A 13,430-nucleotide genomic window follows, 5' to 3' on the forward strand; every position below is an offset into this window, starting at 1 on the left:
GACTTGTCAGAGAACTGAAAGGAAAAGTGTTTTGTAAGCTTAACACTACAAAATTTAATTTGATTCTTAACTATTCCAAACAAATTTCTATGTTTTTGTTGTTCTTTCCATTTGCCTATTAAAAGAGATTAAAAAAGATTAGCTTAACTTATATACCAGTAAAAATATACAATGTATTCCATGAACAACAGGTCAAATAAACATCAAAGAAACTTGGAAGTATGATAACCACATTACTGCCAGTCTGGTTCGAATTCCTTGCTCATCCAAGCTACAGTATATATTCAACATGTCAAATAAACTGTAAGCCAAAGCATTGGGAAAACAAGAATGATTCATTTGAAATGCAGTACAAGAAACTGAAATCTATCTGACCAGGAAAAATCTTCTTCTTGTGAAGTTGAGAATCCACAACACTTGATTCAGTACTTCTCAAGCAGCACCAGAGGGTCATCACCTAACTCATGTTTGGTATGTTACCATGTTGACTTGAAATCTGGAGAGTGCAACTCTGAAGAAAAAAGCTGATATCAAATCATAAGTTGAAATCGATACCAAAAGGAATTTGCTGGCTTGATCCGAACATTTTACACTCAAACTAATCACCCGAACATGACGTTTATTGGATTAAAATCAATCATCCTCGTCATGATCCAGCAATTGTCAAGTTGGTGGCCGATGCATTTGAAGTCTAAAGACTATTGGCAAAGGTAGAATTAAAGAAGCATTATCTACATGATGATGTTAGGGTCAAAGACGCTTCATAGCAATGTTGATGATTCCATTTGAATCAATCACTATCAAATGTACCTTCTTTTCTCAATTTCTACTCAATCGTCTCATAGTTTTCCTCCAATAGAAAAGTTCAAAAGTCCTCTCCACCATTACATGTGAACAAAGAAAGCATTGTGTAGCTTTCATGGAAGACCATGTTTGGACTTTTGGAGAGATTTCAGGAATTAGAGGAAGAGAGAAGCCTCTTCTAGAATGTTTAGACTAATCTGATGACGTTGATGTTAAATTAATTGAACTTTGCAGTCTGATTAAGATGTTTGGTGCCACACTTCTTTCTCCTTAGAATTCATCTTGTTGGAGAACAAAAATTAGACACAAAGGTTGTCCTTCAACTGATTTCGCTGTATCGATAAGGTTTCGAAATTGTTATGAACAATTAGAGTAGCTAAACTTCTGAAGTTGACAAGAATTGGACAATCAACAAATCGATGTGAGTATATCTTTGAAAGGGATTAGTTGCATAATTTCTTATCATGTGAATTGTTTCTTTGCTTGAGTTATGGACTCTTTCATATGTACTTTAGGCCCTGATGATCTATTGACAGACCCCAAGCATAAGAAAGGAAGTGTTTCAATGCATACTTGGCTGCTTGAAAGAGTTGTGGAAGAGAAACTGTTGTAGTGAGAGTGTCAAAGTGATTTTAGGTCTCCTTCATAATATTTGTAGGGCTCTAAAGCTACCTATGCATCAGAAGATAAAAGAAGAAGAAGAAGTCATCTTTGTAGCCAAACCAGTAGTTCAAGCAACATGAAGTGTTGCATCAGTCGCATGTATCTGTTCTCTCATTGATTTTGTTTGCTTTGGATGTTCTTCATCTTTGTCCAAGCTCTGTGCATGGGTCAAACATATCCAACTCACCACTTTGACACTCTCACTAGCCACAGCTTCTAGACTGTCAAACCCCATGAGGAGTAGCAAGCAGCCATTTTGTTTTGTTCTACAAGAAGGTGGCAATCCACCCCATGCCATTTAGCAGTATGCAAAAGAACAGAAAATGAGATGGACCAGTGGTTCATGTCAGTCAAACTAAGACCATCTTGTTTCATCCTCAGCTCTTGGCATCAGGTCAAAACCGGGGTTAGTCTTCTCATCTCATCATGAACCTCTACTTCAGGCTTTAGAGAGCTTAAACTAGTCTTGTTACTCCACACCACCCTCTATAAATGCCCAATGCCACTCATTCCATCTCTTAAGCTCTCAGCACTTCTCTCTCTCTCTTTCTCTCTCTCTCTCTCTCTCTCTCTCTCAGGCTCTCCTTCATGGGGCTCAATGGAATGGCTCGTTGCTCTGCCACACCAACAAGGGAGCACGAGATGGACTTGAGAAAAGGTCCCTGGACTGTGGAAGAAGATCTTGTGCTGATGAACTATATCGGTAGCCATGGCGAGGGCAAGTGGAACTCACTTGCCCGCTGTGCAGGTAGCCAATTCATGCTTTGTCTTGATCCATTCCGATCATGGTGAATCACTCTGTTCTTTATCTGGTAATCATACTTGGTCCTGTTACAGGTCTCAGAAGAACGGGCAAGAGCTGTCGGCTTCGATGGATGAACTATCTCCGCCCGGATGTCCGCCGCGGTAACATCACTCCCGAAGAGCAACTCCTCATCCTCGAGCTTCACTCTCGTTGGGGAAACCGGTGAGTGATATCGACGAAGATCTCTCGGTGATGATGCTCTCCTTGCAGCTTAGCCCTGAACAGAGTCCCACGCCATCGTCTCGTAGGTGGTCGAAGATAGCGCAGCGGTTGCCGGGGCGGACCGACAACGAGATCAAGAACTACTGGAGAACGAGAGTGCAAAAGCACGCGAGGCATCTCCGGTGCGACGTCAACAGCAAGCAGTTCAAGGACGTCATGAGGTACCTGTGGATGCCTCGGCTGGTCGAGAGGATCCGGGCGGCTTCCGGCAGCTCCGCCACCTGCGTGCATCAGAATGTTGCAGCTCCATCGACTCGCGAATGGCCCGCAGAGGGAAGTGTTGAGCTTGGTCAAGCGAAGACCAGCCCGGACGACTCCGAGTTGCAGCTCTCGTCAGCTTCAGAGTCCGACGACTGCTTCGCCAACAGCATGCAGGGATGTGAGAATGGAAGTGATGATTGGTTTCAGGAAGCAGACTTCACTGCTTGTTGGCCGCAGCCTCTGCCAAGTCCTGGAGTTTGTGCTGATGACTTGGGGTCGCTGGATTTGGATGGGTGTGGATGGGAGGAGAGCTTGTGGAGCATAGAAGACGTTCGAGGAGAATGAAGCAAAGGGAAGATAGAAGAATGTGTTGGGAAATCTTAATTCCTCCCCTCATTTTCTCCTCTAATTAAGGAACTGTATCTGATTCTTTCAGATTAATGGACTGTTTATTCTCCCTAAATTTGGATGTCTAAATCTCATATATTACTTTAAATTTCTTCAAAGGTAAAAAAGAATTGTTTCTGTGGCACAGCAGATGAAAACACAGCAAAATTGTTTCTGATATCAACCAAGCAGATGAGGGATAGACAGAGAAACAATCCACAGTTTTCAAAGTAGACTAAATACATGCAGATTGTTGGATTTGGAATGAAGCTTCTTCAAAGGTAAGTGGAGGTCTCCATCCTATTTCACTGTGCCATCAAAGGAATTATTTCCACACTCTCTACATTTCCTATCTATCCATCCATCTCCTTTCTTTTCTTTTGCCTGCTTATGTCAATAGTGCTTCTCATGGAGCAAAACTGCAAGTAGTTCTTGCAAATTTGCAGGCTATCTACTTGTATTCTGCAATTAAAATCTTGCATCCTATTCTCCTGAGCTTTTCATTTTTTGGTCACAGGAGCACTTTCACTAAATCTGCCCATGGCCAAAAAACCTATCAATTTCATAGTGACTGGCTTTGACTTGGAAGTAACCCAAAATTATAATATAATGACTCACTTTGGAAACTGAAACTATGATTCTAGATGATATGACTCTGCACCAATTAGTCAAAATGTAAACAAGGAAAGTTTTGGCTGCTAATTTTCCTCTAAAACTCCTAAAGTCCTCCACATGTCACTGAATAATGAAGTCTTATCTAGAATGTTGAACATGTCACAAAAGTACTGACCTTGGCATGCCAAACTGATGTCACTATGTCAACAAAAGCACTTTTTTTAAGTTTGATTTGTTCATCACATTCACATTGGATAATATTATATACATTCACTATGGGCCATACTACTACTTCTAACCCAATCATTGGTTACCCCCATCATAATGTATTCAAAAAAGCTTGAGGATTGCTCCTTTTCTTTTTGGATGATCCAATTAATGCTCTACATTTCCAGCCAATTGCACTTGTAATAATTTCTTGTACCATTTGGTGAACATTGCTGAGTGCACGTGCTTGGAAGACACCGGCTCGAATTTGCACGTGCCATCCGGTCCGGTTCGTAGCTTGTGTTCTTGATGGGCGGGCTAAGTCCAGTCATTTGGGCTGGAAGGTCATTTGATGGGCCCGCCCATATAACTTGAACTCTCTGGAAACTTCCTGAGCTCCGCGTACATGTACTTGCGCGCCATGTGGGATTGGAGCCCATCCCACCTGCGGCCACGAATTCAAATGTCCCCTACGATTGGCATTCCCGTAAATCCTTGCCGCCCCAAGCCAACCCCACCCCACGCTATATAAACCTCCTCCCCGAACGCCACCACCACCACTTCCTTTTACTTCATTCTTTTTTACGGAGCTTTCCGTTTCATTCCTTCGCTTTCCAGCTCTCGTTCGCTCTCGTCCTGGTCCGCGTGCCCTCACTCGCCACCTTCGATCATCGCCATCCGCTGCCCGCCGGCGCCGATCCCGACCGTCCGTTTCATGGCCTATGCGTTACCCGGCGAGAGGAGGATCACCGTGCTGCCACCCCCGCCGCCCGTCTGTCTGGTCGACCCCGGAACCCTAATCCTTCCACCGCCGCCGCCTGTGGCTTACCTGGTGCCCCACGGCGCCGTCCCGCGCCCTGGCCATCAGGGCCCCGTCTTCGTTCAGAACCCGGTACTGGTCCCGAGGAACCACAGCCTCGCCTACCCTCCTGTGATCCTGCGCTTGAATCCCGCGTTTTTGATGCAGATGGATGAGCAGAGGACGCGATCCCTTCTTCAGGTCCGGATCGCTTGCTGTTGCCTTTTTTCCTTTTCTAACTCGTCCCTGATTTTGCCCTAATTTCGTTTCATATTATTTTATGTGAATTCTTTTTGTTGCAGTTTATGGCTCAAGAGGGTCTTGAGCCATCTCCGGAAGAGGAGATGAAGAGGAAAACTGCGATCGATCAGCTTAAACAGGTTTGAGGATTTTGCAATATCTCTTCTTTGGAAAAATAGTTGTCGTGGGACGAGCGTGTGATGGATAGTTTATCAAACTAAACATGTTGTTTTTGTTCTTGTCGTCGTCATAGGTGTCAGATTCGGTTGTGCTCCTTTCCTATTATAGAGTTGTTTGTTGGAGTATAACATGGTCATAAGAATCTCAATTTTGAGCCTAATTGTTGTGATGTTTTAAGACACAGGAACTCTATGGTTAGATATATAATAGGTCCCGGTGTGTTGGTCGGTTTTGGTTCTTTGTTTTTATCTATTACATATTTCTTGAACACATTCGTTATGAGAGCCTTCCTATCTATAACATTGCTTTCATGCAAGGAAAGTTAACATGATGGTCTTGCATCCACTAACAGATAGTTCTGGCATGGATAAAGAAGGTTGCTTGGCAGTGTCGTCTGCCAAAGGATGTAATTCCCGATGCAGGTGCAACTGTTCTTACATATGGTTCATATGGTTTAGGGGTAAGTATGGTTGGTATTGACTCCAGAAGTTAGAATGTGTATTATTTGCTAATTTCATAGCTTTTGTCCTTACAACATTCTAGATTCTTGTCCTTGACCATTTGGAATTCCCTAACAAAAGCTTCATTGCTTCAGGTGCATGGACCTGAATCTGACATTGATGCACTGTGTGTTGGTCCTTATTTTGCGACTTTGGAAGTTAGTTATATCTCATGTCCAATTGCTTGCTGTTTTTCTTTGTTTTGAAAGGGATATTGTTTTTGAAATGCTCATGTATGCATTGCAGGAGGACTTTTTCATTATTCTGCACTCAATGCTAGAGAGCCAGACACAAGTTTCAGAAATTCACTGTGTCAAGAGTGCCAAAGTTCCATTAATGCGCTTTAAATTCAATGGAATTTCCATTGATTTTCCATATGCTCGGATTCCAGCTATTTCTGTTACTGAAGTATGTATATTGTACTATTGTAGTAGATCCATAATTGCTCATTTTGGTTTGCATGGGTTATTTTCAAGTTAAAAATTTCCGGTGTTTGTAATCCTACACATGTTTAAGCAATCCATGATACTGCTTGAGAAAATTGTAAGATGTTTTAATTATCTATTGTTGTTTGAATCATGCACATGAGGTTTACCTTTCTACATAATATCTAACATTGCTAAAATATTATTAAGTATTATGATCCAAATATTCTGGACATTTTCTTGCGAAATTGGGTGCAAATTTAAATGTATTGTTGTGTACATCATGCAATTTTTTGTCTACCATCCTATGTAATGTTACACATGTTTAGAATATGATCAAGTATACGGATTCATTATGCTTCTGGACTTTGATTACAGTAAGTGGAAGTTGTTGTTTTGAAAGCTCCTCAATAATGGTCGCCACTGTTCAAATTGCAGTCTGTAAATGTTTTTGATCCCTCCGTGTTGGCACAAGTTGATGATACTAGTTGGAGAAGCCTCTCTGGAGTACGTGCTAATAAACGCATCCTTCAGTTAGTGCCAAATTTGAAGGTACTTGTGTTTCAAAATGACCAGTTTTTAAAAGTTAAAGTCTTTCTTATAACATTTTTTAGGCCATTTCTTATCAATCTTCTTTAATTCAGTTTTATAATATTTGCAATTTGAAGTTTCTGCACATATATTCATGTGTTAGTTGAGTCCTTACGTCCGCATTGTGCTTTTCACTTTATGACAAATGGGGATCAGGGCCATTCTGATTTTAGGGTGTGGGTCTCATAAATACTTGCATAAACAATGAGTCTAAGAGCTGAAAGTCTAAGGTTTATTTGGAAGCTGAAAAACATGTTAACATCCAACTGGCATTCAATTGGTTCAGGTAACCTTTTATCACACATGATATTTTGGTTAATGAATGAACCTGCAGTGTTCTTAAATACTGAGTATTGTTGTCACAAATGAATTCTTGGAACTGGGTAAGTATGGTTATCTGATACATCTTTGTCATCAACAATTGTTATTACTTGTATATCTTAGGCATTTTAGGATATAAAGCAGGATATCTTCAAAATTTAAATATCCATATAGAGAGCTATATGGAATAAATGATATCAGGATCAGTCTGATGGGAGAATTGAGGTTGTAGGAAAATTGAATTAGAAGCAAGAATAAATGAAAAACAAATACCATTAGGTTGTCATAAAATAAGATCCGACTGGTCATGCTTTTATACCTTATTTACATAGATATTTTTATAATTAATATTTTTTATCTTGGACATTTTCAAACTCGAAATAATTATCCAGACCTTCTGCCTGATCTGCAGCAGCGTAACAGTTATTTCATAAACTTAATGGTACTTTTGCTATTTTAACAATACTTTGATTTAGTAAATACTTCATTCAATACAATGTTTTCAGAAGACTTGTCCAATAATATTATCAATTTATTCATCTATTTGTTTCTCAACTAGACATATCTTTTTTTTTTTGTTGATATGCTCATCGATACTTGAATGAAAGATTTAAATCTTGATTCGGTACCCCGATTTTGGTAACTGGTTGAATTGGTAGGGTTCCGATATACCAAGCTATACACCAGCCCATTCCACCTGATTTCACTAAAAAAATAATAAAAATTTGGTTACCGATTGGTACCAACTGTGTGGTTCGGTATTGGTCCTTGGTTCAGATCAATAAATACAAGTAGCAACTGGTATGTGATTCCTTGCTTGAATTGTTATAGAACATGATCAATCTTGGAGGCAAAAAATGTGTGGGCACACACAAAAAAGAACAAAAACTTACCTGACATGTTTTCAGAAAAGAAGAAATTTATAATTTCTAAATTACGCTCCCACAAACATAGATCAGTTTAGAAGCCTTGAATGCTTATCTTGTTGTGCATGTCTGCTTTATCATTTTCATATAGATGTTGTTTTGTGGATTAACTTTTCTTGTGAGTTTGATGCACAGAACTTCCAGTCCATGTTACGATGTGTTAAATTATGGGCAAGAAGGCGTGGTGTCTACTCCCATGTATGATCTTTTCCACTTTGTTTTATCTGCAAATTCTTCTAGACAATTTATTGTGTCTAAAGTACTACTTGTAAGTTCTCTACCTTGTTTTCTCTGCAGTTATTTGGTTACTTTGGAGGAATCCATTTGGCAATACTTGCAGCTTATGTTTGTCAGAGATACCCTAATGCTAGTGCCAGTGCTCTCTTATGTCTTTTCTTTGAGACATTTTCGAAATGGCCCTGGCCTGAGCCAGTAGTTTTAAACGATCCATCAATACCATATAGGCATCCTGATGGGCGCGCAGTCATGCCTATTATGATGCCTTGTAGCCCATTCGAATGGTGTCACTCCAATATCACGAGAAGCACCTACAAAAAAATTGTTTCTGAATTCCAGCATGGATATGTCTTGACTAGGGTAAGAGTTTCTCTTTAGCCTGTGAATTCAATTTTACATATCTAACAATTGTTGGCTTAATTATGTATACTTTTGATCAGGAAACTAAAGAATGCAATATGCTAATGCCAACCTTGTGTATATTGCATGCTTTTAGGAAGTGTTCTGTTTTTGCTATTAATTCTTTCATGTTGTGATCACTTTTTATTCCTTATCTATCTTTAGCCCATGAGTTACTTGTGTTAATTATGTTAAATATAGCTTTCTTGAGTTCTAAGATTTATGGAATCTTCAGGGACGCACAAGTTTTTTTGATATGGGGATTGATGTTGAGAGTTAAGATTTTGTTATCTTCAGTTTTTTAAAGAAGAAACTAGAAAAGTGAGCGATCAGTTCACCTAGATTAGATAAATATAATTACAAGAACTGTTGGTTTTGTTAGAACTTTTATGAGCATGATAAATGCTATCACTTGATTCTTGAGGAGACAAATGTGCTTTTTGATAAAATACACATCCATTTTACTCTTGTAGATAGGGTCAAGATGGCCACAAGGGGCTTGCTAATAAAGCAAGTCATGCTGACTAGGCCGAAATTCCATTTGAGCCAAGTTTATGTGGTAGAACGAACCTCAGCCCAGCAATAGCCCATGGCTTTGGCTAGGTTGTAGAATCTAGAAACTTGGGCTTGGCACTACCCCACAAAGTCAAACATTCAGCATAAGTTGGTTCACTACTTCTCATACCAAATTGGTTAACTTAATTAGAAAACTCCTCTGGGTTTGTTAATGTGTATACTAGGTACATCCTTAATTCTACACAATTTGAACATCATCGAGTTGTGATGTGACAGTTGATTTTGCATGACTATGTGGCATCCCAAGCTACTCCTATTAGCATTGTCATGGCAGAAGAAAAATAAAGAAATATGGGTTTATCTCTTCCACGATTGCTAAGTATCAGCACAATCTCAAATGTGCCTTCAGTTGGCCTAAACTTGTGTATTGGTCATGATGCATTTGCTGCTTGGGGGATATCGATGTGTATTCTTGGTTAATTTGAAAGTAGAATTATTCTTTTTTTTTCATATGAAGTTTTAAGTTCCTGCATACCACAATTCACATTGGCGTATTTCATGGTTTTTCAAGAACATGCTGTAACCATAGGTTGTTGATTTGCTTCATGAGAATCTTCATTTAGTTGTTCACTTCATCTGCTAAATTGATCACATCATATCATTAAACTAATTGACCGGTTTTTTTTTTCTTTTTTACTTGGATTTCATGGCAAAAAAGCCTTTGCAACGCTAAATAACTTTTTGTTGGTCCATGTTAAGTCTCATTTTACCTGTTTGTGGGATATTTTGCTCTCTATTTGAGTTTTGGAATCAAAGTTTTAACGATGTATTAGGACTTTGAATACTGCAGTTCTATATAAGTAGAGTAAAAAGATGCTATATGTGTTCAGGGATGATTGTTAACACATGTTCAAGGTTATCATTAATAAATTATGGTTAGTTGTAAAAGAGTTTTATGTAGTACTCTCATCATGAACACTTGAGTTTTGGTTTAATGTATGTAATATGCTTAAAATCTAATTGGTTGTTTGATTCCTTTATTTGTATGGTTCCACATGCAATCTTGCATGTGACATGACAGTTGCTTGTCGTATGGGCACATCTCATCGATTTCCTGATGATATCTTAATATTTCAGGGCATTCATAATCAATCATCTTTAAGTACAAATTTTGATTAATTAGATTAATTAGATTAGTTTATATGCTCTCAGTTGCAGGATCCTGGTAGGATGGAATTCAGGTGGAATAATCTATTTGAAGCATATCCATATACCACCAAACACACTCACTTTCTGCAGATTTTGCTTACTGCTGATAATGATGATGAACTACAAGAGTGGGTAGGATGGGTGAAGTCGCGCATCCGTGGTCTACTACTTAAGGTTTTTATTGCTTACTTATTTTTCTCTCACAACCCCTGGACGCTTTGATGACTTCAGTTTTTTTTCGCTTTCTTTGTTTGTCATTTTAACCTGTTTCTTTCTTTGATGACTTCAGTTAGAGATGGTACAGGAATATTGCGACCCGAATCCTACAGAAAATGTCGATCACAATATAACTGAGCCAAACATTGTATTCTACTGGGGTCTGTCACCCAAAGGGAACACCATAAATATTGGCTCTCTGAAAAAGGATTTCATGAAGAGTATTAATACAGATCAATTTGCTGATGAGAACCATGCTCATTGTAAGCTGGCTTTGTCAATTGTACAATACTCTCAGCTTCCCAAAAGTTTGCGGCTTGATGCTGGTAGTGCAAAAGGGTCAAAACCTTGTGGGAAGATATTAGATAACAATTACTTACCGAAGCCAGTTTACTCACAGTATCTGCCACAGGATTTTGTGGGTTATGATGTGGCTAATGAACAGCACCGAGCTGCTGCTGGCTAGAACTACGTAGCACTCGATGGTGTGGCAAAGATGCACCAGCATTAGATTGTGTATTGCAGCTCCGGAAGAAGTGATTCTGCATTCACACTTTTGTTTCTGCGCTGGGTTGTTTGGTTGAACAACTTCAATGTGTTTGTGAAGGGATTTGAAGAGCAGTCTACCTGTTGCCATTGTTTTGCTTGTAAAGAAAGGGGAAGACACCTGGGCATTATATCACACATTATTTTGTGATGTTCTCTATATCACACATTATTTTGTGAAAAGTTTAGGCATATGATAAGACAAGGTCATGTTGCACTGAATGGAGAACTGCACCTTGGCGATGCAACCAACTGGGTGTGTGTATGTCAACCTTTTCTCTCAATTATCACATGTGCTCGCAAATATTACAGGTTGGTTTCCATTGATTTGTGTTTGACATACTGTAATAGTTCCAGATGTTGTTTATATAATTCTTGTGACTCTTTAACATTCTGCTAACTATTAACATATGTCATCACAATAATGACTGCATGCAGCCATCTTCTGGGAAATATTACATGTAGGACACACATAATGACGACGGCGTCTGTGAAAGGAAGCTACTTTATGGTTGGATGTAAAACTGGGTTGAAGGTTCACATTGTTCAATGTGCATTGCAGGGTGAGACCAGCCACAGGGTTGTATAATCTGTGGAGATGGCCTTGGCCTTGGAAGTTGACTAAATTGTATCTTGTAGTATTTATTATACAAGATAGAAAAAGGCAAAACCTGTGTTGGTTGTGAATTTGTTTTCTGCTTTGACTCAAGTAGTAAATGACATTGTTGTTATTGCAATTTGAAATGTGTATATGCATTTAAAAATTTTCTGTTATAATTGGATTTATAATTAGAATTGCAGTATTTTGCACTTGGCAGGTTGGATATCAATTAGATTTGGGAGGCCACTGCTTCATAGCTCGTTTCGCGATTCGATCATGTGAATAGCGGGGTTCTCTTTCAGGTCCAGAGACACCTCGTCCTTGTTGCCCTGTAACTTTTTCTTCATTTGGTCGTCCAAACTTTTATCCATGCCTGTCTTGCATTACTTGTCTCGATTCTCTTCGAGTAAGAAGTTTATATGTTATTATTGTTGGTAAATATCAACGTATACTCTTGGGTTAATTACATATAGTTAGTTACCTTTAATATTCTGATATTTATATTTTAAAAAATTATATTAATACAAAAATAAAATATTTAAGTTTATTTATCTTAATGTCATTAGTTTTATCAACGAAAATATAAAAATAAAAGATAATTTTAATGTTTTAGTTAGTGGTGGTGAATGATGTCGATGGTGGCAGGTAGTGGGGTTGAATGATTATTGTTGATAAAAAGAGCAGTTGCGAAAGGTAAGGGACGCTTTGCATTTACGTCAATGCCAACGTAGTTACTGAACGATTCTTTTATCGTTCTGTATTTGTGTCGATGTTGACGCAATTGTCAAGCAGTGAAAAAGTCGTTGATGCAAATGTTGAGCGACGTTACTTTGCATTTGCGTCAATGTTGATGCAGTTGCCAAGTACTATCGCTCGGCATTTGCATCAATGTCGACGCAGATGCAAAGCAACCCTCACCTCTCGTCGTGATTCTCCTCAACATCTACTCGTGTTCCCCAGCAATATCGTTATTTATCATCATTAACTAGAATGTTAAAATTATATTTTTACCGATCTATTGATCCTCTAGTTCCACTAGTGATCTAGTGAAATTAAGTTTAAATATATGATTTTTTAATTCAATTTGATGACCATCATGAGAATGCAATAATAATATTTAGAAATATAAAATAATCATAAAAAATGTTGTATTATATAAAAGTGGTGGAGCAATCAAATCTGATCCATTATGAAAAACGAGGCTAATAATAGAAAAGGATAAGTGTTGTGAGTAACAAAAATTTGTTTAGGCTTTTGTAGATGGTATTTTTATTTTTATTTTTTTCTCGTTGATGTATCTTATTACTTAAAATGTCGTAAGTACCTCTTATCACTATTTCACTATTTATCATTCGTCGCCATTGTCCTATCATGAGGTTTCGTCGCTTTCTCATTACAACCACCACGATGCCTTATTGTGATGAATGCCTTTTCCCTCCACCTCGCTGCCTTCATCTCGTCGTGAGGGCTTGCTTCCCTTCTACGAGGTCCTGTTGTAATGACATCCTACATGTCTACTACTTCGCATATGGTAAAGAGGCTATCGACAATAGTGATGAGGAGACGATAGTGGGCCTCCTTTCCTCTATTACGTTTGCCTACCATCAACGGTGACAAGCAGATAACGACGAGCCTCCTTCCACTCTATTACTTTTGCCTTATTACTTTCGCACCTAGTAAGGAGGTTATCACCGGTGGCAACGAGGAGACGATAAATGAAGGCGAGATTGAAATTGATGATGAGGTGACTGTTGTCATCATTGGTGGCCATGATTTCACGGTCAAGCTCTTGCTCGATGAGATCTAGGCGTTGAAGGGCG

At 38.9% G+C, this 13,430-nt stretch overlaps 2 protein-coding genes across 2 annotated transcripts; both read left to right on the top strand.

Moving 5' to 3' along the window:
* Positions 1 to 1,982: 1,982 nt before the first annotated feature.
* On the top strand, positions 1,983 to 3,152 carry LOC135644420 (transcription factor MYB2-like). Its single transcript, XM_065161968.1, has 3 exons — positions 1,983 to 2,215; positions 2,305 to 2,434; positions 2,521 to 3,152. The coding sequence occupies exons 1-3, from the start codon at positions 2,056 to 2,058 to the stop codon at positions 3,038 to 3,040; spliced, it is 810 nt and encodes a 269-aa protein (XP_065018040.1). The 5' UTR covers positions 1,983 to 2,055; the 3' UTR covers positions 3,041 to 3,152.
* A 1,295-nt stretch (positions 3,153 to 4,447) lies between these two features.
* Positions 4,448 to 11,746, top strand: LOC135646052 (nuclear poly(A) polymerase 3-like). Its single transcript, XM_065165151.1, has 11 exons — positions 4,448 to 4,904; positions 5,006 to 5,083; positions 5,476 to 5,583; positions 5,719 to 5,781; positions 5,870 to 6,031; positions 6,487 to 6,600; positions 8,022 to 8,084; positions 8,184 to 8,483; positions 10,251 to 10,421; positions 10,537 to 11,321; positions 11,448 to 11,746. The coding sequence occupies exons 1-10, from the start codon at positions 4,620 to 4,622 to the stop codon at positions 10,927 to 10,929; spliced, it is 1,737 nt and encodes a 578-aa protein (XP_065021223.1). The 5' UTR covers positions 4,448 to 4,619; the 3' UTR covers positions 10,930 to 11,321; positions 11,448 to 11,746.
* The last annotated feature ends 1,684 nt before the right edge of the window (positions 11,747 to 13,430 follow it).

This window comes from Musa acuminata, chromosome BXJ3-8 (assembly GCF_036884655.1).
Source record: "Musa acuminata AAA Group cultivar baxijiao chromosome BXJ3-8, Cavendish_Baxijiao_AAA, whole genome shotgun sequence".
NCBI classification, from domain to species: Eukaryota; Viridiplantae; Streptophyta; class Magnoliopsida; order Zingiberales; family Musaceae; genus Musa; species Musa acuminata.